General features: G+C 38.5%; 1 protein-coding gene across 3 annotated transcripts in view; it reads left to right on the forward strand.

Moving 5' to 3' along the window:
- The first annotated feature begins 355 nt into the window (after nt 1–355).
- Nucleotides 356–26,280, forward strand: part of WASHC3 (WASH complex subunit 3) — a 50,363-nt gene continuing 24,438 nt past the window's right edge. The window contains exons 1-5 of one of the 3 annotated variants that reach the window (XM_027855825.1): nt 356–491; nt 3,178–3,276; nt 11,291–11,356; nt 14,840–14,962; nt 18,911–19,018. In XM_027855825.1, coding sequence (XP_027711626.1) covers nt 441–491; nt 3,178–3,276; nt 11,291–11,356; nt 14,840–14,962; nt 18,911–19,018 — 447 coding nt within the window. In that variant the 5' untranslated portion in view covers nt 356–440. Of the gene's footprint in view, nt 492–3,177; nt 3,277–11,290; nt 11,357–14,839; nt 14,963–18,907; nt 19,019–26,280 lie in introns of all 3 variants that reach the window. The other 2 variants (XM_027855824.1, XM_027855826.1) reach the window with 2 other exon arrangements.

Here is a 26,280-nt window from a genome sequence, read left to right on the forward strand (position 1 = left end):
TCCCTCCCTATTCTGGAGCCATGTCCCTAAGTACAGGTGTGGTCACCTGGCCACCTGAGGCCACCTCTCAGCTCTGGAGCTATGACCCTAAGTTCATACGTGCTTACCTGGCCACGTGAGCTCTCTTTCTAGCTCTGAGTCTGATTTTAGCTCTATCCAAGTTTGACTGCCAGTCTAACTTTTCAAGCACTACTCTGAGCATGCGCCATCGACTTCCCCGCTGGGAGGGTAGAGGACAAAACTACAGTTCCCAGAAGGCCGTGCGAAAGGGGCCGGGGAGTTTCGTTTCTTCCTTCCGCAGGCGCAGAGACCTCGGCTGTTCGCGTGTCTACTTCCGGGGGGAAAGGGCCGTGGGACTTCAGGCTGAGGGGGCCGATCGGGAGCCGCTCCCGGGGTCCGGGCTGGGAAAGCAGGGGGCGTGGGGCCCGCTCGCCGGGGCCATGGACGAGGACGGGCTGCCTCTGATGGGGTCGGGCATAGACCTGACCAAGGTTGGTAGGGGAGGAGGGTCGCTCCCGGGGGTCACGGAGACCCATCCTCTCGCTTGACAGAGGAGGAAACTGAGGCCCAGAGAGAACATTTAGCGTCTGTGTGACCTTAGGGGCTAGGCAAGTCACTTCTGCTCTCTGAATCTCCCTTTCCCCATCTGTGAAATGAGGGGGTCATGCTAGATGCCTCTGAGGTCCCTTCCAACCCTAAATCCATGATCCCGTGATCTTTCTGAGCCTCGGTTTCCCCATCTGTAAAATGAGGGGGTCAGACTAGATGCTCCTGAGGTCCCCGTTAGCGCTAGATCCGGTCCCAAAGCTCATTTTCATCACAGATCATCTAGAAGGAACCTTAGAGGGGGCCATCCTGCCCGAGCCCCTCGGTGTCAGATAAGAAAACAGTCCTATAGAAAAAATAAGCCACTTCCCGAAGTCACTCCAGTGATTACGGGGCAAAGCCAGTCTTCTGACCCTGACTACAGGAGTGGCAGCTCCTAGATTGAGAGGTGGGAGAGACATGAGAGGACATTTAGCCCTCTGCATCCCACTCTGCAGGGGAGGAAACTGGACCCACCAAGGTTTAGTGCCATGCTTCAGGTCACCAACACAGATGAGATTTAAATCCAAGCCCTTCGACTCCAGATCTCACGTTCCTTTAGTGACCAGGAAACCCTTGGGCCACATCGTGGTGGTGGAATTGTACCTTTCCTCTGCCTTAAACCATTCGTATACCCCTCTCATCATTTAGAACACAAGAAGCTATTTTGTTTTATTCAGAAACAGAAAGCCAGTTAGTTGTTCGGAGGGATACAGCATGGTTACACTGTCCAGCTTCACAGATAGGGCACCAGTACTTGGGACAGGCTTAGGAGACACTGAATACACTCAGGTATTTTCTTTGCTTGTTGATTGGTTGCTAATTGGCATGGTTCTTCCTGCTTAAAGCCTAGAGCAGGGGTGGGGAACCTGCAGCCTCGAGGCCCCTTAGGCGCTCTACGCCCTGAAGTGTGGCTCTTTGACTGAATCCAAACTTCATAGAACAAATCCCCGTAATAAAAGGATTTGTTTTGTAAAACTTGGACTCGTCCAAAGGCCACACCCAAAGACCTAGAATGCCACAAGTTCCTTATGCCTGGCCTAGAGGTTTGAGAAAAGATTTTGTTCCTTGTCCATTTTATTTGATTGTTTTTCAATGATTGTGAAGTTTAATTCAACCTTCTCATTTAACATATGGGAAAAACTAAGTCCAGAGAAGTGACTAACCCACGCTTACACAGCAACAGAACTAAGGCTAAAACTGACCCCAATCTTGTGGCTGGTACTCGAACGAGACCCTCCATCTCTCAGCTCCAGGCATTTTCTTTGGCTGTCCCCCATTCCAGGAACACTCTCCTTCTTTCCTTCTAGATTCTTCTGCAGGAAACCATTACCATCCCTCTTTTTTTTTTTTAAGGCAATTGGGGTTAAGTGACTTGCCCAGGGTCACACAGCTAGTAAATGTTAAGTGTTTGGTCTGAGGCTGGATTTGAACTCAGGTCCTCCTGACTTCAAGGCCAGTGCTCTATCTACTGTGCCACCTAGCTGCCCCTTACCATCCCTCTTAATTCCTATTTATTTCGAGTATATAGCTTGCTTTGTATGTATTTGTTTACATGTTGTCTCCCCCTTTAACTTGTAAATTGCTTGAGGACAAGGACTGACTTTTACCTCTTTTTGTATCCCCTGTTTGGTGCCTTTGTGGCACCAAAATGCCACAAAGTATAACTGATCCCAAGGCAGCCCCTTTAAATTACAAGTAATTAAGATCCTGCATGGGTTCAAAAAGGAGTTCTCCATGTCTATCCTCGGATGGCTTCTAGAAAAGTAATTCTTTCCCAGAATTCCCCAGTGTTCACAACTTACTTCCATTTCCCCTTGTACCCTGTTTTCATTGTCTCCTTAAAAAAATATTTTTTTTGGTCAATACAGATTCTCCATATTCTGAATCTTGTATTTCTTGGTCAGCTTCAGACTTCACCACAGAGCTGCATGGGGTAGTGGAAGAAACCTTGGGTTCAGGGCCTGAACACTGGCCTTTTCATACCTTTGTGCCCTTGGATGAGATACTTCCTGCCTCTGACCCTCACTTCTGTCATCTGTAAAATGAGGAGATTGGCCTGGAATATCTTGAAGATGCCTCCCACTAAAGGATTGACCCTGTATACGTTTTGAGGCATCCCATTCCACTGCCAAACGTCTCTAATTATCAGGAAGCACCTCCTCGTATTGAACCAAGATGTGACTTTACTCTTTGTCCCCAGTTTGATTTGGTTTGGTTTCCTAGGTTAAGCCAAGCAAGTAGAATTCTTTTTCTGTTTGTTAACCTCTTAAATACTTGAAGATAGCTCTCCTAGGAATTGTGGGAAAGGATCTAAGAAATGATCTGCTCCAACTCCCTCATTTCACACATAAGGAGACTGAGACCTTGAGAGGGATAGTGACTTGCCCAAAATTACTCAGATAGTGAGTTGCAAAGCCCAAACTGGAACCCAGGCCCTCTGACTCCAGAATGAGTATTCTTTCTACTCCCGGCAGTGCCTGGATCTCACACGAAGTACTGAACCATCGAGAGCATTCAATGAAAGCCATTTCTCCTGTTCAAATGATGTTGTGTTTTATGTTAATTATGTTGTGTTTTTACTTAATGCAGGTGCCAGCAATTCAACAGAAAAGGACTGTTGCATTTCTGAACCAGTTTGTGGTACATACCGTACAGTTCCTTAACCGATTTTCTACAGTTTGTGAAGAGGTAGGTTGTTTGGCGAGTGGCAGAAAAACTGAGGTGAATTGTTTTTTATTGGAAAAGTGTGTTGTAACCAATTCTAGTATCAGGGCCAATACTCATTTGTTCAGACCTCTTTGTTCTTATACACCTAGAATCACCTGAATTTGATTCTTGTAAGTTGTAATTTTCCAGACATTTTACACGATTTTGTTTCCTCCTGCTATTTTAGAGTTTTGATTTTTTTTTTAAGGCAATTGGGGTTACGTGACTTGCCCAGGGTTACACAGCTAGTAAATGTCTAAGGCCAGAATGGAACTCAGGTCCTCTTGACTCCAGGGCCGGTTGCTCTATCCACTGTGCCACCTAGCTGCCCCAAGTTTTGGATTTTTTTTAAGCAACACTCAAGTAATTATAGTCAGGCTTTCAGCAAGGGGTAGGAGCAGCAAAATCTACCATTCTGGGGTAGATGAAGAAGCTACATTGGGAAAGTCCTTGTATGAGTAGGAGAAAAGAATTCCTGTCTTCCTACTATATTACAGAAACTTTCCTTTTTTTTTTTTAACTTTCCTCTTTTTTATATACAAAAACGCTTTGTTGAGCTGCCCAGTAGCCCTCTCTCACCTTCATGCATCACATCTCTTCTGAAAGCATCTACTAACAACTACATTGAAGGCAGCAGCTACAATTGTCTTCGAATTAGTTATCAGCAGGTGTGGTTTAGATAGCATCTTGAATTTTCTGGGCCCCATGACTTCTTTCTTCTCTCTGCTCTAAGTTGCCTTTTTTTGAGAGAAGTTTGCAGGGTACATTTCAGTGCTCCTTAAAACCTTCACCCACTCCCAAAGTTTTTGTTGTGGAAGAAGATTGCAACTATTGATTAAGCGGAAATGAAATTTAGCATTGCCTGGGAATTTGATTTATTCTCTATGTGCCATAGGATAGATAATTAGGAGCTGATCCAAAATCATATACCGGTCATTCTGCTGCTAGTAGAATGTTGGCTATTACCAGGCTGTATATTTATTGAGAAAGAGTGGAGTGGGAGGCATTTTAAGTCATTTTTATATGAGAGTAAGTACAGTGTGCGCTTTCAGTCATTTCAACCATATTTATTTTTGATTTTGTGTACACATGTACACACACACATAATGTCTATTTAACTGGGAAATCTGGTAATCATTGTCCTCAGAAAGATGATGTGTATATGTAACATATAAAGTGATTTTTCTTCCAAGGTGGAGAGTGTTTGGTTTGGTTACAAATATATATTTTATATTTTATAATATAACTGTTTTAAATATATTACTAGCACATTTAAGGAATGTAGTGATTCGTTTTTCAGAAGAACAATCAAACACAGACACAAGTAGTTATTTTTTTTTCCTCAAATGAAAAATAATCCTTAGTTGCTATTTTTTGAAGTGAAAAAAAAAATGAAAAAAATGAAAAAAATTCTGTTTTTCCATCTGACCTGTTTTGAACCCAAACCAAATTGTAACATTCAATTAAACCCAAACTGGAATTGAATTAAAGAAAAAAAATGACTGACTCTTTTCCTTCGTCACTAGAACCATTCAGAGTTTACAAATTAAAGGAATGTTGCTGCATTAGACATAAAATAGAATATTGCATTTTAACCATTGTTGCCCTCGTAGTATACATTTTTGCTGAAATTCTTCAAACATATTGGATGTTGTGACTAGCAAAAACCCTGTACTTTCCTCAACATTCTCCTTATTTTAGTAGGCGTTATGCTTCAAGAGTATCCCCTTAAACTGATACGTCCATTGACTTGACCAGGTTTTCCTTTTTGGGCCCTTAGTAGACCCACAGTCCAAAAGTAAGAAGTTCATTTTTTAAGTGGTGTTTCTCTTGTAGAGTACGGAATGTGTAAGCAGCGTATACTTTACAGTACCCAAAGCCACAACATTTTGGTTTTGTATAATATGTTCAGCCATGAAATATGTAGTTTCCCCTTTGTCCTTTAACATGTTGCGTAAAAAATGTACTGGTTGATAGTGCATTCTGCGGTTTTTGGAAAAAATGAGAAAAATCTAAGGTACCATGTGAACTTGCTCTAGTCCCTTCTCAGTACAGTTTAGTATTGTTCTGAAGAAGTCTCTTCTAAAAGGGTGAGGATTTACTTACTCTCACTGTTTAAATGGATGAGCGGGCCTAGAATCCATTCGGTGACTTTTGTTTTACAAATGGAGGCAAGACATTGCTTCCTAAGAAATGTAAAAAGAAAAAAACTGTACATCATTTCCACTAGAGCAGTAAACAGTGGTCTGTTAAAATGTTATCATTTGTCCATAATTGCAGGGAAGATCGTTATTCTAGAGCTGAAAATTGGTTCTGTGGATCTTTATTTAGAGGCATATTTTTTATTATAAGGTTCCATTCTTCAACTGGATAATGCATTTCCCCCCACAATTCCTGGGGTGTACTACATGGCCCCTTTTTTGTTGTCTTTGTAGGTCAGATTTGGCTAAATTGAAATCTGTGAATGTTTAAATTTTTCTAAGCCAGAATTTCACTGTTAACAGTCTGACGTAATTTATAAATCTAAAAGTCATACATTTGAGGAAAAAATAAAATGAAATAAATGTTCAGTCTCTCAAACAAGAGGAAGGTAATTAATAAGGTTTTTAAAGTAGCTTGAGCACAGGAGAAAGAACAAATTGATATGCCCTTCAAAGGAATATAAACATTTCTAGTCCCATTTTTAGTATGTTTACTGTTTTGATCAATCGTTTGGCAGAGACAGAGCAGAAAGAATGCTAGATTTAGATTTGAAGGACCTGTGTTCAAATTCTAGTTACTTAACCTCATTCGATCAAAATGACCTCATTTGTGAAATGGGTGGGAGGGGAGAGGGCAGAATGCCAGCTGATTGAACCTCCAAATCTCCAGTCCCCTGATGGTTGATGGGGAGAAGGGAGAGTGAAGGTGGCTGCTGCTTGCCTTTTTCTGTTGCCCAGTAACATATTTCAGAGACTTCTCTATTTAGAGAGAACAGATATGGGAGGGATTCATTGATGCTGCTGCCATTTTCCATCTTACTGCTAAGCCGTGCTAGAGTTAGGGAGGAGGAGGAAGACCACTGGAGAAGGGGCCTGTCATTCTTGAGTTTCAGAGTAGCCTGAGATCTTCTTAGCAGATGGAGCATCTGACCTGGAGTCAGGAAGACCTGAATTCAAATCTAGCCTCAGATAACTTTCTAGTGTGTGACTCTGGGCAAGCCACTTCATCTCCGTTTGCCTCAGTTTCCTTCTCTGTAAAATGGAGATAATAACAGCACCTACCTTTCAAGGTTGTTGTGAGGATCCAGTGAGATAATAATTATAAAGCCCTCAGCACAGCGTGCGGCACAAAGTAAGTGCTACAGAAAGGTTAGCGCTTATCATCTTGTCTTCTGTCCTAACTTCACCAATATGCACCATGTCCATTCTAGCATCTCATGGCTTTTAGGCTTAATTCATTCCATGAGGATTAATCCATTCAATTCAACAAACATTTATTATCCATTATCATTTATTAACAACCGTCCCTAAACTATAAAGTCACTCAGTGGTAGCCAGCCAGTTTTTTTCTTTTGATAAATATTTCCCAATTACATGAAAAATAAATTTTAACCATCATTTTAAAAGATGTTGAGTTCCAGATTCTTTAGGAGTAGTTCATGGTGGCTGCAAACAATTGCATAAGCATTATGGGATTACGTGCTGGGGATTCACGCAGAACCTAAGCCTAGTGGGACTGCCCCGCTTGCAGCTGGAAAGCCAATATTTGCATCTTATTGTCACTGTTATATGGATCTAGACCATAAAAACACCATTCACGCTGTTAATTGCCCCAGATTATTCTACGTAGAGAAGTTGGTGGTACCCAGATCACCAAAGATTATCATTGGCCATTTGGTAAGAATTGGCGCTGTTTTGTTTAAATCGACTGCTTGTCCTTGTGTTGTATTTCCTGTCCTACAAGAGGAGTCCTGCCACTTAGAGCCTCGAGATGCCCATCATTTTGGAGGGAGGAGGTTTTTATGTGATTTTGCTCAGGTCCAATGTCATCTGTGAAAAGCCCTGGTTAACATAGTCGGCATTCTTTCCCAGGCTTTGTGGACTAACACTAACTGGATCATTTTCTAAATTCTTTGTCACTCCCTGTTGTCAGCACATTGTTTAAATCGTGTTCCCTGAATATTCTCTTCTTCCAGTATCCCGTTACACATGCACATGCATAAATATTTGAAGCACTTAAGGTTGTTTTTCTGTAAAAATGGAAACTTAGCAATTTGTTACAGTACAGTTTATTATATGTGTGTGTGTTTGCGTGTACATGTAATTTAGCAAAAAAAAAGGCATAAAATTTAAGCTACAAGGGTTTGTTTAAACACTTTTGTTTTCATGTTCCTCAGAACCTTTATTCTATCACCAAATTAGCTAAGTAGTGAGCAAAAGACAACCATAGGATGTTCGGATTGCTGTCCATATATGTGTCCAGGAAATTAGTTCTGAAGACTGTTCACAAATCACTAGTAGTCATTGGTCTGTTCTCTCATGTGAATAGATAATTCTTTTTTTCTTTTTTTTTCCTGGTGGCTTGAGTGATTCATTCATGTAAGTTTGTTAATGCTTTACCAAAAGTTTGTGTTTGAGAGGCAGTGTAGTATAACGGATATAGGGCTGAATTTTGAGTCGGAAAGTCCTAGGTTCAAATCTCACCCCAGATATTTGCAAGCTACAATGTTAAACACAACCCTTGACAGCTTTGAGTCTACTTTCCTCACAGGAAAAATGAGAACAATAGCAACACTGACCTCACAGCTGTTGTAAGGCTCAGATAAAGTAACAGGGGAAGCCCTGGGCCTTCAATATCAACAGAAGTTGTTTTTATTTTTAGTAGCACATTAGTGAGTGAAGTAGACTGTTCAGAGACTCTGCCCCATCAAAGTCCGTCACTGAAAACATGAGGAGAGCCACTTGTCTGTTTTCTGCATTCCACTTCAATTATTCCCTTCACCAGCAAAGCCAAGCACAAATTATCTTTTTCATTCCATAACCCTCTATCTGTTAAGAATTGTCTTTCTGATTCCTCAGTTAATAAATGGTCAAAAGATATGAACAGGCAGTTTTCAGAAGAAGAAATCAATGCTATCGATAGTTGCATAAAGAATGCTCTAAATTACTACTGATTAGAGAAATGCAAATTAAAACAATTCTTATGTACCACCCTATATCCATCAGATTGGCTAATATGACAGAAAAGGAAAATGACAAATGCTGGAGGGAATGTGGAAAAATTGGGGCACTAATGCACTGTTAGTGAAGTTGTGAACTGGTCTAGCCATTCTGGAGAGCAATTTGGAGCTATGCCCAAAGGGCTATAAAACCGTGCCTAATCTTTGACCCAGAAAATACTACTACTAGGTCTGTATCCCGAAGAGATAATAGAAAAGGATCTATATGTACAAAAATATAACAGTTCTTTTTGGGGGACAAAGAATTAGAAATCGAAGGGATGCCCAACAGTGGGGGAATGGCTGAACAAGTTGTGCTATGTGATTGTCATGGCCATAAGAAAGGATGAGCAAGCCAATTTCAGAAAAACCTTGGAAGACTTATATGAAGTGATGCAGAGTGAAGTGAGCAGAACCAGGAGAACATTGTACACAGTAGCAGCATTATTATAAGGATGATTGACTGTGAAAGACCTAGCTACGCTGGTCAAGACAATAATTCAAGACAATTCCCAAGGACCCATGATGAAAACCTCCAGAGAGAGGATGAATGAACTCCGAATGCAGATTGAAGCAGACTTTTAAACACTTTATTTTTATTGTTTTATTTTGTTTGTGTTTTCTTTGCAACATGGCTACTATGGAAATACATTTGGCATGATCTCGTGTATAATCAAAATCAAAGTGCTTGCCTTCTCCAGGAGGGGGAAAGGGTGGGAGGGAAGAAGAGAATTTGGAAGTCAACATTTTAAAAAATGATTGTTAAATTTTATTTTTCCATGCAATTGGGAAATACTTAACCAAAAAAAACCTGGCTGGCCGGCATTGAGTGACTTTATAGTTTAGGGACTGTTAATAAAGGATAATTGATAATAAATGTTTGTTGAATTGAATGGATTAATCCTCATGGATTGAGTTAAGCCTAAAAGGCTTTAAGTGTCCTAATTGCCAAAGTTTTAAAAGTTAGTTTCCCTAGAGGTTTATTAGGATTAGGAAAAAGGTTAACAGCAGTTATTAATTCCAAATTTACGGGCCATTTGGGGCAGGTGAATTTAATTTAGATATTGCATTATAATAGGGATACCTGTCTGACAGCACGCTAGAAACTTTCTCTCTGATCTTGGTGTCAGAATCTGACTTATTAAAAAAGTGAACTTTCAGAAGTGATATGTTGGTGTAGTTTTAGGTTGAGCTAGTGCGTTACAATAGAATCGAGTTCCTTGCAAACAGTTTCATTTTTGCCTTTGTATCTTGTGCCTTTTATATAGTGGACCCTTAATAAAGGCCTGCTTCTTGGTTGATTTGTTTATATATTTAAGGAACCTATAAAATGTCAAAAGAAGTATATGTTAAAAGACAAAGTTGTATTAGAGTCAAGTGATGGGTATCAGACTGTATTTAGTTTTGTTTGTTTTTTCTCAAATCCTGTTTTTTTGCATTCTGACTGCAAGTAAATTTACCCCAGTCAAGCCCACCGAATGAACATCTATATTTAGAGAAATAACATATTAGGAATTTCATAGATGTATTTTGTATAATGATTCATCATAGAGTTCCTTTAAATATTGAGTTTCGTAATACAGTACACTTTCATTGATCAAAATTTGATAAAGATTTTGACAATTTTTTTTTTGTTAAAAGGGATGAACACTTATTTATTTGCAAAACCACTTACATTTTTATGTGAGCTTGACCATTGAATCAGTGACCTGATAAATCTCAATAGGTTGTTTTTATTACCTTGAATTTGTTGAAAATGCCCTAAATTTGTTACAATCAGACTAACTTAAGTGAACAAATCCTAGCAGGTTAAGGTTAAACTTGGTTCTCTTGTTGACTTTGAATTTCTTTTTTGGCCTTAGTTGATCTAAATCACATTCTGAAATCTTTGATTTTTTTCCAAGTAATGTCCTTTAGACTTCAAGAATCTCATCTTAAAAATAACTGTCTTCTGTAAGAAAGCTAACTACACTGTGGTTGTATATTCATTTTTTTTTAATTTCTCTAAAAAAAGTTGGCAGAATGACCATTTCTCAGGGTGTTAAAGTTAGCCTTATAAGCCAGTCAGAATCTGATAATGTGCCAGGAAACAGTCAGAATGCAAAAAACTCGCCAACAAGCAACCTGGCCAACTGGTCTTGGACTGTTTGACTGAATATGGTAATGTTTAGGGTTAGGGCTTTTTTTAAATAAATGTTTTTATGGATCAGATTTTATGATGATGATACTGTTGTTTGTTTATGTATGTATATGTAATTTAATTGTGCAGAATAATTAGAGCATGGTAAATTTGTAGTTCTGGTTTATCTTTGATTTTGATGGTAGATTGCTTCCTTTTGCATTTTCATTTGTTGTGATTTTTTTTCCTTCCTCTTTAATCCTTCCCAACAAGAATTACCTATCTCCTAACATGCTCATCTTACCCTTTGACTTTCGAATCTTGAAAGTCAACGTGGGGCCAGTGATATATGCTCACGTGTTAATATAGTAAAGTCGTATCTTATTCCAAGTAAATTCTAGCTGGCTGGTTTATGTTACCCTTGTTTTTATGTGTGTATCCTACTGTGAATCCCTTGGAAATTCTAATAAAGCTAAAGACATTATATTTCTTATATATACACATATATATGTTTGTTGTTGTTGTTTTTTTTTAGTTTTCCTACCTCTGCATCTCACTCTTTGTAGGATGGAATGCTCTTTTTTTTTTCTCATTCCTAAATTGGTCCAGCATCCCTTCAGTCTTCCATTGTTGCCAGTGAATTTCATTTTCATGTCTCAATTCTTTTTCTTTTCTAGAAACTGTCAGCTCTTTCTCTTCGGATCCAACAAATTGAAACAACTCTCAATATTTTGGATGCAAAGGTTTGTCTTTTTACCCAATTTATCTTTGACATAGATATAGTTTTCTCAGTATCCTAAAACTTTTAAGTGCCAGTATAGTTCAAGATGAATCAGGTCAGTTTTTTGTTTATATGTAGTAAGAAAGCTAACATTTTACAATATTGTTGGTTTTCAAAAGCTAAAATTGGAGGAGAAATGAAATTTGTTCTAAACTGTTCATTATTTTCATTATAATAAAATGCAGGGGCAGCTAGGTGGCGCAGTGGATAGAGCACCAGCCCTGGAGTCAGGAGGACCTGAGTTCAAATGCAATCTCAGACCAGATACTTGACACTTACTAGCTGTGTGACCCGGGGCAAGTCACTTAACCCCAATTGCCTCGCAAAAAAAACCAATTAATTAATTAAAATGCAACACATTATCTCCTCCAGTAGCTATTTTTAAAATATTAATTTCTTTAAAATATTGAAAATCTTAATGATAGATGATACCCTTGTCAAATTAACCTACTGGATGAAAAATATAAATTTTTTAAAATAATCATCAATACAGAAAGTAATAAAAATTCTGTATAAACATAACATCCATATCATTGGTCTGGCCAATATCTTTTCAAAATTTTGGGGGGTATGTGTGTGTAAAGTCAGTGGACCTTCCCTCTACTATCATCCCCTATTTATCGTTGCAGAAAACAAAAAGTGTGTGTGTAGGTTACCATCTTCACTGCCAGAGAAAGTGCCCTTTGACATGGATTCACTGGAGTCTATGGGCTTTCTCTCCCTATTCAGATTCAAGAAGCAGTAAGAGCAGGCTTTCCTGGAATGGTTTAATAGTTTGGGGAGTAAAAGGGTGTGTCCTTGAACATTTCCTTGCTCTGCCCTCAGTTCAGTACACACATTAAGGCTACTCAGGGCTCAGTCCCTCTGCCTTCATCACTGACAAATTCTCAGTGTATATTAGTTCTTGAGATTCAGTTGTTTGATTAATGTAATTGCACTTTGTTTTAATGCTCTACCAATACTCAAGTGTTAGGCTCCTTCCATCAATTCCCTTCCCTTTCCAGGCCATCTTCCATGTAGCTGCCAAAGTGATATTCCTGAACTCAGGTCTGGCAGTGTTACTCTGCACTTCAGAAAAGCTCTAGGGCAGGGGTGGGGAACCTGTGGCCTCAAGGCCACATGTAGCCCCCAGGTCCTCAAGTGCGGTGCTTTGACTGAATCCAAACTTCACAGAACAAATCCCTTTAATAAAAGGAGTCTAGGGGCTCCCTATTACCTCTCGATTGAATGCTTAGCATTCAAAAACCATTTCAGTCTGTCCGTGCTTATTACATATTATTCCCCTTTCCTCTACAGTTCAGCCATAAGGTCAACTTACTTTTCCTTGTGTACGACATTCTTTCTCCTTGCTTCTTCCCGCGGCTGGAATGCATTCCCTAGTAAGCTTCACCTCTAAATACCCCTAGTGCCTTTCAGAAGCTCAGCTCCAGTTCCTCCCTTACTCTTCCTGGTAATTCCCACTCTTCAGTTACTTGGTATTATATGTACACATTATTTCCACCACTAGAGTGTAAGCTTCCTGAGGGTAGAGACTTTCATTTTGTCTTTGTGTCCCTGGTGCCTTGCACATTGTAGCATCTCAGGGGCTAAATAAATGCCTGGCCCTTGATTGAGGGCAAAATCCTGGGTTTGATCTCCACTTTGGTCAGTTAAGGTCACTCAATTCAGTTCTACAAACTAAGGACTTTTTGGTTATTGGTTTCTAGAGTGCCTATTGTTTGTAGGGGGGGAATTGAAAGCTCAAGAAGGATTGGCTTGTACCCTCCTAGAGCTTTTTAAAGTATTCATAGGAATTTAGACAGGAAAGAGTGTACTTCAGGCATGTGCAGAGGGTAGGAAGTAGTCCACATTCTCTAGAGCAGACTTTATTAACATTCTACAAAATGGTATTTGGAAATTGCTAATAAAGAGCAAATAATCTAAAATCAACCAAATATTTGCTGTATTGAAAGCAACTTCATCTTTGGTAATCTCTTTCTCTCTAGGCCTCCACAAAATAAAGATTATTGTTTTAGATCTTTTCTTAAATTTTTCAAGCACCAGAATGATCTGATTTTCCATAATTTTTTTTTTTTTTACAATATCAACAATGCCCAGTGACGTATACATACAAAATTAAACTGGAGGGTTATGTCAGCTAGATCAGGCCAAAAAATCCCCCAAACACTTCAATTAACGGAGAGTTTACTGTGAAACTGGCTTTGCAGATCATTATACAGTCATTTGTCTGTTCTCTGTTTCCCTTTCTGTATAGGTAGACTCATGGTCTGATTTCATTACGTTTCTCATAAAGGTGATTTTTTTCTTTTTTTGATAGTGCTCAGTCCTTTTTTAGTTGATTGTGTTCTCAGTCAGAATTACCTGTATCCTCTACTAATTAGAATGGATACATTTACATAGTACGGAAATTCAGACTATTTAACCCATTTGGCCTCTGACTTCAGTTTTACTTTTTTTCTTTTAAAATATATTATTGAAGGGTGATTAGGTGGCACAGTGGATAGAGCACTGGCCCTGGAGTCAGGAGGACCTGAGTTCAAATCTGACCTCAAACACTTGACCCTTCTTAGCGTGGACCCTGGGCAAGTCACTTAACCCCTATTGTCTCACCAAAAAAAAAAAATATTTATCTCTATCTATCTATCTATATCTATATCTATACTTTTTTATATCAATATCACCTTCTAGTGACTCCTCTTCCCTGAAAATAGAGCCCTCCTCCGCCACAGTGACATACAGCTTGACTTCCATGAATCAGTGAGAAAGGTTAGTGACCACTCACTGCCTCTTGGTGAAATCTTGGGTACTCAGCAGCCAGCTGCTAAAGGCTCTCAAGCCGACTGGTCTTGCACTTGGCCCTTTCTTGAGCAACTGGTCTTTTCCTCAGAGTTCATCACCATCTTGATTAACGTGTGGCCTGAAAATGTCTCTGAATCCATATCTTCTAGTAGTGACCATTGTGTAAGTTTGAAATGCACCATGAGTGTATGTACAGCTTGGAAGATGTTTACTATTAATGGAAAGAAAATCAAATTACAAACAAAGTAAGACATGATGATAAACCTAACTGCCATGTATATTTTTAGTATATTTTTGCACATAAAAAAATATGTAGAATTTCTTAGAAATTTTATACACCCGTAGATTTCTATAGTCTAGATAGGAGTTCATAACCAAGTTAGAACTTGGTTTTGTTTTGTTTTTTAATTTTATAACTGCATTTCAATATAATTGATTTCCTCTGCAAACCCATGTATTCATTTTGTGCATTTAAAACCATTGTTCTGAATAGGGAACCATAAGCTTTATCACACTACTCAAAGAGTACATAACAAAAAACCCTGGATCTAAGTACTGACTTGATGAGGCAGTTGTAAAAATAATAGCTAGAACCTAATATGCTTTTAGCATTATCCTCATGATGGAACTTATTTTTTATATTCAGCTATCATCTATTCCGGGTCTAGATGATGTTAAATTTGAAATATCGACTGCAAATGTTAATGGTGTTACAAATGGTCCTGAAGCCCCGTCAGGTCAACAGCCATCTCTGTCTCCTCAATCTGAGGTAAGTATTTAAGTACTGAGGACTAATATTTACTTCCCAAAGAATATGTCCTCATGATTGAACCTGGTGGAAGAGCAACTAGGGTGGAAAGAAGAAATAAAGAAAAATGGAAAAGTTTTAAGAGTCGAATTCTAAATTTCAAATGGCATAAAATATGAAGTGTAAAAATATTGTCAGCCTCTCTTTCCTGTTTGTCTTTGTTCAACTGGCTTGCTTTTGGAGGGTGGTCATTTCAGAAATTCAGAGTAGTTTTAAAGTTGAATTTTTTTCATCTTTTCCAAAAAACTATTAAAAAGGAAAACATGAAGGATTTGGAGTTAGAAAAAAAATCTTGAACATGATTCTACCCTTCACCTCCCACAGTTAATGTGGTGTTTTTTGTTTTTGTTTTTTTTATTTTATTTTTGTTGGATTGAATTTAAGTTGTTGTTCAGTTGCTAAGTATATTAAAAGTTCTTTTTTAAGTTTTTTTTTTTTTTTACCAGTAAGGACAATTTGAGATAAGGACAGTAAAGATATTTACTTCAGTAAGGTATTTAGTTCAAAGACTAATAATAAGCAAGACCATTGTTATAATCCTTTAAAAGGCTATCACAAAGTAATAACATCCATTCACCAATATGGAATTGTGTATTTCTGTCTGTAGTCATTTTTTAGGATTTTTATTTAAATATATTTAATTCAACATTTACTTGCTCTTATTGTGAACAAAGTACTGTGCTGTATATTCATGTGGATTTTGGATGCAGGTTAGACAAATAATTCCCTACAATTGGGTAGTTTAATATTCATTTGGTCTACAGTGTATAGTTGCATCTATCGTAAAGGCCTCCAAAAGTATGTTCGAGGTAAAACTTTAAAATTATAGTTGTTGGACAGGAGTTTTAATTTCTTTAGAAGATTGTTTCTTCTTTCAGTCAAACTAAATTTTCTTGTCCCCTAAATGAGATTTCTGAAATCTTTACATTTGTCTATTTCATATACTCCGTAGTAATTTATCCTTAGTTGTACAGGCATATCCCATTAACGTTGCCCTAACCAACATGAACAGTGCAGTTTAACCAAATTTCCATTTTAACAGTGGGAAACCCCACTTTAATTTTAGCTAATTCTCTCACCGTAGCTCTCCTTTGTCAGCATCAGGTCTTTGCTGAGCCCCATCATCTTGGGCCAGCCTAGTTGTTCTGGCAGACTCTGGCCTAGTGCTCCCTCGCACCTAAATCTCCTCTGCCCATTTGTTTTCTCCCCTGCTTTGGCCCCCGTCCTACATGCACTATGTCAAGGTTGTCCCAAACTTTCCTCTCATAGGAGCAGAGTGTTCAGGGCCCCTTTCCTTGGCTGTCTCCTGTGCTTAGCCCTTCTTCCCCATCCCCCAGGCTCTGGACACGCTCTGGCCAAGATCTCCCTTTCCCATCCTGCCCCCAAAGAGTGTCCTTCCCGTTCATAGCATTGTTTCAATAGCAATTGACTGCTTCCTTTTTTGACTCAAGTTGTGATTTCATGGAAACATTTATCATTAGGCAGGGTACCCTGGACCTGTTATAATGTTCCTGTCTACAAACTTAAAAACAATACAGGGATGAAATGTGACTTAGGCCTTTTAAGTGCTGCTATGGAATGTTATCAACAAAATATATTTGAAAAGTTAATGGAGTCCTAGCATATTAAAAATTGACTGGGTTTTTATTGTTGTTTTGTTTTTTGCTTAGGAAAAACACTAATCAGCACTACTCTTAGCCAGATTTCTAACATGTTTTGCAAACTCAGGGTGATGCTAAAATGATGGTGTACCTATGAGAAAGTGGATATACAACGTATTATCATTTGACATAAAAAATGTGCATCAGTTCAGTTGGAACGTCTGTAAAGTGTACCCGTTCACTGCATGTATTGTAAGACTGTAATAATGTCGCATGTTTGTTGGATTAATTTTTAATAATCTATTCAACGTAAACTTGAAATAGATGTACATATGTCAACTATCTTGATACTGCTATGCTGATAAACACATTTTCATTTTCCATTGACTCCATCATTAACTCAGTTAATAAGTCTGTATTTCTCTAAAATAAGACAGCCCCAAATTTGTTTGGGAAGCTTTGCAGTGATGGGTAATCGTGTACATTGTGTTCTTGATCCGTACCTCTCAACCTGTGGCCTAAATACAGGACTAACTCATGATTTGGAGTTATGAAGCATTAAATTAAAATGTCACACTGATTTTCTGCAACCTGTATTTCATGGGTCAGATGTTACCATTTGTTCCAGAAGCAACAGTTAATTCATGCAGATTGAGATGAGTTCTGAAATAAAATTAGGGCCAGTTGAGAGATATGGTAAATGACCCAAGACAGTTGTTTAAATAGCAAAAATGCAAAATGTTATATTGAAATCTTGGTTACAGCATGAGTTAAGAGTTATGAATTAAAATTTATTAAGCAAGTGTATTCACTGAAATTTGCTCCATTTTGTTGTGCAAATTTATTGTCCATAAATAAAAATATATTCTTGGAAGCTTGTTTGAATTTTTTACAAATTAATTTAGTAGTTTCAGCTCAACATGTTCACCTACATGTGGACAAAATATAAAATATGTCTGAATTTTTTAGTGGTACATTTGGGACTGTTAAACATTTCAAGTTGAGAGACTTCTGGGGTTTGGGGGACATTTATTCTTAGCCTAACTTGGAATTTTGGTCAGACATAGATCTAGTTTAAATTGTAATGATTATAGTATGTATATACTATATAAAACAGGTATCGCAATCTCAGAGAGCGGAAGGCAGACAAGCGGCACCTGAATAGATCTCCCTGTACTAGACCTTTATGAGTGAATGACTCACTGCATGGTCCCTTTCGATTCACTTAAATTTGCTTTATTAAATTACAAACAAATTCTGCTCTAGAGAATTGAACAGAAAGTAACCATCAGTACTGGCTTAAATTCCCAATCATTAACTTTATCTGAAGTATTCACATGAACAGAAGGGTTCAGTTTACTGGGAAATGAAAGTAGTTTATGTAGTATATACATTTTTAATTTTAAGGGTCATACATCATTGTGAAAAACAGTAGATGTTGAGAAAATTGTATGACTCTTACTGAGCATGACATAATGGATTTGAGAGGACCAGCCTTGGGGTTATGAAGACCTGGGGTCATTGTCCTTCACTGACACAGACTGACCCTATAACTTTAAGCAAGTCACTTAGCTTTTCAGTGCTCTAAGATTATAAATGACATTTGCTAGTCTGTAATGGTGTAGGGAATTTCCACATTGGGAGTTATACCCCACTGCTGAAATCACAGTCCAAATATTTTTTAAAAAATTTTTCTTTTTCTCAGAGTTAAAAGTAATAATTATATATGTGAAACTCCCAAAATTGAGAATTTCATCTATGAGATAGGCTTCTATTTATTATATAGTGATGGTCTCAGTACCATTTTCTAAGAAGTGGAAATAACTTTAAACAATTAAATTAAAATATTTAGTGTGAGATCCAGATGAGGCAACTTTAGATACATAAGGATGTCACTGACTGCCCCTAAAACAATTTAGATTAGTTTGATAATTAAAGGACTGATGATAAAATGTCATTAAAATAGTGTCTTTCTATTATCTGTATATAGAAGACCTGTTAACAGTTCTGAGAATGTTCAGATTTTGAAAGGAGTCTTTTCCTTCCACAAATAAGTTACTCTTTCCAAAAACAGTACATCAAAGTTGAAATTAGCCTCTTTTGAAATGTTATCTGGAGGTGCATAAATATTTTGTGACATGCCTGAGTTTATTCTTAATCCCAATCTAGAAATATGATTGTTTTCTTTTGGAGATTAGAGTTTGTTAATTGCTTTAGGATTACAAAAAAGTAGCATCCTTTGTAAGTAGAATTATGGTCCCCTTTTCTGAATTATATAAAGATTTGTACACAATGCTCTCTACAGCAGAACAGTATACAAGACACTGGACCACAGAAATGTGAAGCGGCAGCAGAACATATCTTAACTGTAGCCAAGGATCCAAGATATGCCAGATATCTCAAAATGGTTCAAGTGGTAAGCTGATTTAATCTGTCTTCTCTGTCTAGCAGCAGCTTTTGAAAATTATCGGAGATTTTTTTTCCTTTTTTTTTTTTTTTTTTTTGTCATCTAGAAGGACTGCTAAACTCAGGGACCAAGTTTTCCGATCTCCTGTTTCCTGATTATGCTTAATTCTCTGTTTTATCATTCAGAATAATTCTCCATCTTATTTAATAACAACCATTTTTATGTCAGTAGAAGGAGTACCTACACTTGAAAAATTATACAACCTTGGAGGTTCAAATCTTCATACTAACACAGTTCCCCAGTATAGTTTTATGTCAACCTTTTTTTTTCTCTTGGGAAGAATTTAATAATCAAACAATCAATCAATAAACATGTATTAAGCAACTGTTGTGGGGCAGGCACTGTGCTAAGCACTGGGGGTACAAAAAAAGGTAAAATTCACTTGTTGCCTAAAAGGAGCATACATGCAAACATGTATATACAAGCAAGCTATATACAGGGTACGTAGGACATAATTAACAGAACGTAGGACATAATTAACAGACATAATTAACTAGAATTAAGAGGCATTGGACAGTGCTTCTTAAACTGTGACCCCATGGGTCATGACCTACAGTTTAAGAAGTGTTTAAGGGTCCCTGGTGGGAAAAGTTTAAGAAGCTCTGAAGGTGGGATTTTAGTTGGCACTTAAAACATTTTACAGAACCTTTTTTTTTTCTCGTTTTTTCAGAACTGGTTATGAGAGTGCTTTTAGATAGGTGGAAGGTAGTCATGTAAGGAAAATTAGTATTTAGAGAATCATACAGCATTCACTGCTAAATTTTCCACACGCTGGTGAGAAACACGTCCTTTGTTTTGGTGACGATTATTATGCTTTCATTTTAATGCTTCTCTATCAGCATTTGTAGAAAAATAACAGATTTTTTCATCTTAATAAAGTAATATTGAAAGCTCTTCTGTTGTTATCCATGAATTCTGATGGTGTCTACCAGAGTATGAAACCAGTGGAGGGATACCCAGAAGTACAGTATAGTCTTCCATGGGTGCATTCAAGTCATATTAACTAAAATGAGAGGGTTTGAACCAGATAGCAGTGGAGGCCCCTTTAGCTTTAAATCTCTGATCCTGTGATGCTAACCCACTTACCTCCCACATGCCAAGAACATCTAAAACCTTCTGGTTTTTTCCTTCGAATTAGATGTACTCAGGTGATCAGTAAATATTTAATAAACTCCTACTATGTGGCAGGCACTGTACTAAGCACGGGAGATACAAAGACAAGCAAAAGACAATCCCTGCTGTCAAGGAGCAGCAGAGGAAAATTGAGAGTTTCATTTTTATTCTCATTGCTTTGACAAGTTTTCACCAAATATTTTCCAATTATCCTGTTGGGTTTTTTTTTAATGTTTATAATATATATGTATGTGTATGTGTTTTCCATACCTTTCATTTCAAAATATATCTCTCCCCTTCTCCTATTCTGTGCACCATTTATTGTAACCAAAAAAAAGGAGAGGAGAAGCAATTCAGCAAAACTAACCAACCCCTTTTCTCCCTTCTTTTTTTTTCTTTTCTTTCTTTTCTTTTCTTTTTTTTTTTTTTAAGTGAGGCAATTGGGGTTAAGTGACTTGCCCAAGGTCACTCAACTAGTGAGTCTGAGGCCAAATTTAAACTCAGATCCTCCTGACTCCAGGGCCGGTGCTCTATCCACTGCACCACCTCGCTGCCCCCTTTTCTCCCTTCTTTGCTGAGATGGAGGGATAGAGAAATGGGAAGCTGTCTATACTGCTGGACTTAGTTGATATTCTGGTTAGTTTTGCTGAACTACTTTTTTTTTCTTTTTTCCTTGCTAAAAGGGATGGCTCCTCTTGGTAAGGATGGTAAAGGGACATTTTGGGAGGTGAAGTTAATGCAAAAACAAAAAAATCAATAAAAATTAAAAAAAAAAAACCTAGCCACATCTGGCAATATATGCAGTCCTTTATTCCCCTTATCCCCCATGTCTGCCAAAGAATTGGGGGAAAGTCCATTTTATCACATCTTCTTTGGAGCTAAGATTGGTCGTAATTACATTTGTTGTTATTCAGTCATTTCATTCGTGTCTGACTCTTTGTGTTTTCGGGTTTTCGGGTTTTCTTGGCAAAGATACTGGAGTGGTTTGCCATTTCTTTATCCAGCTCCTTTTATAGATGAGGAAACTGAGGCAAACAGGGTTAAGTGACTTGCCCAGGGTCACATGGCTAAGAAATGTCTGAGACTAGATTTGAACTCAAGGAGATAGTCTTTCTGATTCCAGGCCTGGCGCTCTATCCACTATGGCGCCACCTGGCTGCTCCACAGTTACATAGCATCCAGTATTAGTCTTTCCATTTTTAGTGTTGGTTGTTACTGGGTACCTTGCTTTCCTAATTCCACCCACTCTTCATCCACAGCATATAAACCTAACTGTGCTTCTGTGAATTCTTCATGCTCGTTTTTTCTTAAGCTGCAGTAATATTCCATTACCTTCCTGCATCGCTATTTGGTTAGCCATTCTCAAGCTCCGTGGCCCATTGCTTTTCGGAACAATCTCTAGTATCTTCATTTCTATTCACACTTTATTTTTGCAATGCTTATTTCTAACCCTGCTCAGAGGACGGCCCGGTTTCCCTGTGGAATTGGCAGGAGAGAACTGATTGCCCATCAAAGGCAGCTGATCAAGAAGAGGGACCAGTGGGCCACGTAGCCCCTGGCCATCGCGGCGGTCCAGACCTCGGGTCTAGCGGGGGTGAAGAACAAGAAGTTTATTACTGGGGATGCAGAAAGGCAGCAATCTTGGCGTTTCGGTAATAGCCATGTGATGTAATAGCCACGGAAACCTCATTTGCATCCGCGCTCTTCATGTTATCTGGGGGGGAAATCAAGATGTGCTTTAAGGAAGGAGAGGCTTTGAATGAATGAAAACACCTTTACTGAAGTGCAAAGCACTGTACGGAGCCCTGGGGATGCAGACAGAGAAGGGGGACTTCCCTGCTCTAGAAACTCGCCTGCTAATGGGGAAGGCCACGCACTCGGAGGGAGTTTTTACTCCCAGTGCCGGGAAGGGTGGTAGGGTCCTTAGGTCACAACAGCAAAGCATCATTTCTATTGTCCTTTCCCTTGTCGCTTCCTAATGTTGAGCCATTTGATGCGAGGAGGGCTTTGGCGGGGAGGACTCACTTTGCCAGGTTCTCGGGACTGTGGGTGAAGAGGAGGCGAGGCTGACAGCAGCTTCACAAGGAGTTACCAGGTCGCATCTCCTCACGGGCTCCTTTCCCTGATAATGGCTGCTGAGGCGGGGCTGGAAGTAGCGCTGATGCTGCTTCTTGGGCTCTTGTGCTCAGGACCCTGGGCTGACTCTACCAGTGGTCACGGTGGTGTGACCAGCCCAATCGTTACCCGTTACCGTCTCTTCTTCAGGGTGCATTGCTGCTTCGTCTAGACTGACCTGCCTGTCCCATCAGTGGCAGTTAGTGTAAGTGGGGGGAGGAGGAGAGACGTCAGCAGGATAGAATCCTATCCTGTGGGAGGCGGGTGGAAGATAGAAGAAATAGATATAGAATGAAGGAAAGAGGCACCGCTGACTATTTAGACTGACAAGCATGAGACTCTTTCCACAGATAGAGGACTGAAATTGCTGAGGAAAAAATAATTTCTTATGGTCCAGAGAACAGTGATAAGGATTCACAGGTACAAACAAAAGAGAGGGCACCTTGTAAAGATCAGCAATAGAAGAGATGAAAGTGGTCCTAGGACTTGTGCTGAGGGGTCTTGGAGAAACCATCAGCCTGACTTACTGAAGTCTGTTATCTTCCCCAGTTCACGTGTTTGGGATGTGATGGAAAACCTCCTACTCCCATAGATTGATGTGGGCACAAAGGATACCGTCAGAAGGAACCTAGATCACTAGAACTGTAAGTTTTCTGAGTAAGAAACTGAAGACAAAGATGACAGACTTTTAGGCAGGGGTGGAATATAGCTAATAAGTCATAGAAAATATAATTGCCTGGAGTTCGGTAGAGATGACCAAGAAGGCTTTAAACTGAAAATGGAGGAGAAGAAAGAAAACTGCCCAGATGGGCCTGTCAGAAGCCACATACCCTAGAGGGCTTCAGGGTGTACAACGTAGGAAGAATAGCAAAAGAAATGACCAGCCTGTGACTCAAAGGTGAAACTATCCAGGAATAAGACCAGCAATAAAACCACTGGCCTTACATAGCTATACACAGAAGCAAAAAGTAAGAAATAAACCTGAAGAAGTAGAAAATGCAAAAAGGCAAATATAGCCACAAAGCTATAGCTGAGACTAGTGAGTCGAGACCCATGACTAAAATATGGTGCAGAAGGGCTTGTCTTATTCAAAAGGAACAGAATTGGTCAATGAGGTGGTGGAGATAATGTGGGAGAGCTGGTTTTGAAAGATCTGATTTCAGGTCTCACCTTGTAACTGTGTGCCCTTGGGCAAGTCATCTCTAATTATAAATTGCAGAGAAGACATTCATCTGTATTGGTAGAGGGAGGTGCCTCATCTGGGAGTTCCCTATACCAATGAAATTGCAAGTCCAGCCCCCAGCCCCAATTTGGGTGAAGAAATTCCAAGAACTTGAAGTGGGGAAAGCATAGTGTATAGAATTTGAATGAAATCCAATTAATTAAGAAAAGGCCATTGACTTTGGCAGTTAGTATTTGTAATTAATCATCCCAGTACGACTTTTAGTGGCATAGAAGGCCGCAAGTAAAATTACCTTTTAATCCTACAATGCAAAAAATCTATTGTGAGAATCCCACTTTGGTCAGAAGACCTTAAGGTAGCCTGAGTGGGTTTGAAAGATAGTTAATGATAGGAACTGTGAGAAATGCTATCATGCATTTCTTTAATACAGATCTGTTTTCATTACCTTACTGTGTCCAACTATTTCAGAGTGCCTTAAGATGACTAAATCCCAAGAACTAACAGTGACGTGCTATGTGAGATATGGAATGTTTTTGTTGCTGTAAATGGTTTCTTCTAGCCAGTTCTCCGGATGTTTTATAACTTCACCAGATCTCTGTAGGAGATCTCTGAGAATTGTCATTACTTACGGCTTGGTTTCCTGTGCTTGTGAGTGAAAAGAGTGATGAAAATCTGACTCCTTTAAGTAGTGTTTTCTTATACCCATTTTACAGAGCATTCATTTCCAGCTGTATTCAGCCGCAATTGTGGCCGCCATTTGAACACTTTCCAAGGTGTCCTTGAAAGTTAAGCGCTCCAGATGCAGATACATATTACACAGAGTTCAACACTGACCAGCTCAGAGTTTTGGGAATCTTGGACCTTTAATGCTTCTCATCCCCATTTATTCTTTCTTACATGTAATGGTGAATTTTAGAAACATTTAGGTTTTCATCTTTGGTAGGTGCACATCTCTTAGCTAATAAATTACTAAGATCATTTATCAATTTTATTTTATTTTTATCTTATACTTAGAATGAAGTAATAATGATTAGAAGAAGGGAGAACCGGGAAGAAGACATTAGGGTGGGAAGGAGAGTAAAACCTAGAGCAGAGTGATGGCCAGGGGCAGCGACCACCTGCTTAAGAGGTGATTCTTATTTCTCTGTGTCCATTTTTTTGAATCCAAAACACACCCTGTTGGCAAGATAACAATTCATCTCTATTTTATTGTGATAGCACATTTTTCCGTATAATAATCACAGCAATCATTTATTTTTTTATTATTTTATTTTTTCTTTTTCTTTTTTTATTCATAAATTTATTTATTTTTAGTTTTCAACATTTACTTCTACAAGATTTTGAGTTCCAGATTTTTACCCCATCTTGCCCTTTTCCCCACCCCAAGATGGCATGCATTTTGAATACCCCTTTTCTGTTTTTTTGTGGGATAATTTACCCCATTCTAGCTCTCCCTTTCTCCTCCTAGTATAATCCTCTCTCACCCCTTAATTTTATTCTCCAGGTATGACCCCTTCATCTTCAGCTCACCCTGTGCCCTCTATCTATCTACCATCTATCTATCTATCTATCTATCTATCTATCTATCTATCTATCTATCCATATATATATATACATACATATAATTTTTTCCCTCCAACTACCCTAATACTGACAAAGGTCTCATGAGTTACAAATATCATCTTTCCATGCAGGAATGTAAACAGTTCAACCTTAATAAGTCTTCTTATCATTTCTCTTTCCTGTTTACTTCTTCATGTTCCACTTGAACCTTGTATTTGAAAGTCAAATTTTCTATTCAGCTCTGGTCTTTTCATCAAGAGTGCTTGAAAGTCCTCTATTTCACTGAATGACCATTTTTTCCCCTGAAGGAATATACTCAGTTTTGCTTGGTAGATGATTCTTGGTTGCAATCCTATCTCCTTTGCCCTCTGGAATATTATATTCCATGCCCTGCGGTCCCTTAATGTAGAAGCTGCTTAATCTTGTGTTATCCTGATTGTGTTTCCACAATACTTGAATTGTTTCTTTCTGGCTGCTTGTAATATTTTTAACTTGATCTGGGAACTCTGGAATTTGGCTACAATATTCCTAGGAGTTTTCCTTTGGGGATCTCTTTCAGGAGAAGATCAGTGGATTCTTTCAATTCCTATTTTGCCCTCTGGTTCTAAAATATCAGGGCAGTTTTCCTTGATAATTTCTTGAAAGATGATGTCTAGGCTTTTTTTTTTTATCATGGCTTTCAGATAGTCCAATAATTTTTAAATTCTCTCTCCAGGTCAGTTGTTTTTCCAATGAGATATTTCACATTGTTTTCTAATTTTTCATTCTTTTGGATTTGTTTTACAGTGTCTTGATTTCTCATAAAGTCACTAGCTTCCAATTGCTCTATTCTAATTTTTAAGGAAGTATTTTCTTCAGTAATCTTATGGACTTCCTTTTCTGTTTGGCCAGTTTTGCTTTTTAGGGCATTCTTCTCCTCAACAGCAATTATTTAAATGGCATTCATGTAATATGTAAGGGTCAGTGGTCCTTTAACAGGTGAACAGTTAAGAATAGTTAGTAGTTAGTTCATTAGTTAGGTCAAGATTATTGTTACTGGTATTATTTTAACATAAAGTGCTTTTAGTGTGTGGAAAATATTTATCTTCAGTTTATAAACCTCAAGAGAACCTAAAATTCTTGATTGTATTTGAAAGAATAGTCATATACCAACAACATGGGATGGGAAATACCAGTCGCTGTTAAAGCTACAGAAGAATTTCAAGCTACTGTTTTCTTAAATTCTTTGTTTTCATAA

The sequence above is a fragment of the Vombatus ursinus genome, unplaced genomic scaffold, assembly GCF_900497805.2.
Source record: "Vombatus ursinus unplaced genomic scaffold, bare-nosed wombat genome assembly UNPS02011334.1, whole genome shotgun sequence".
Classification (NCBI taxonomy): Eukaryota; Metazoa; Chordata; class Mammalia; order Diprotodontia; family Vombatidae; genus Vombatus; species Vombatus ursinus.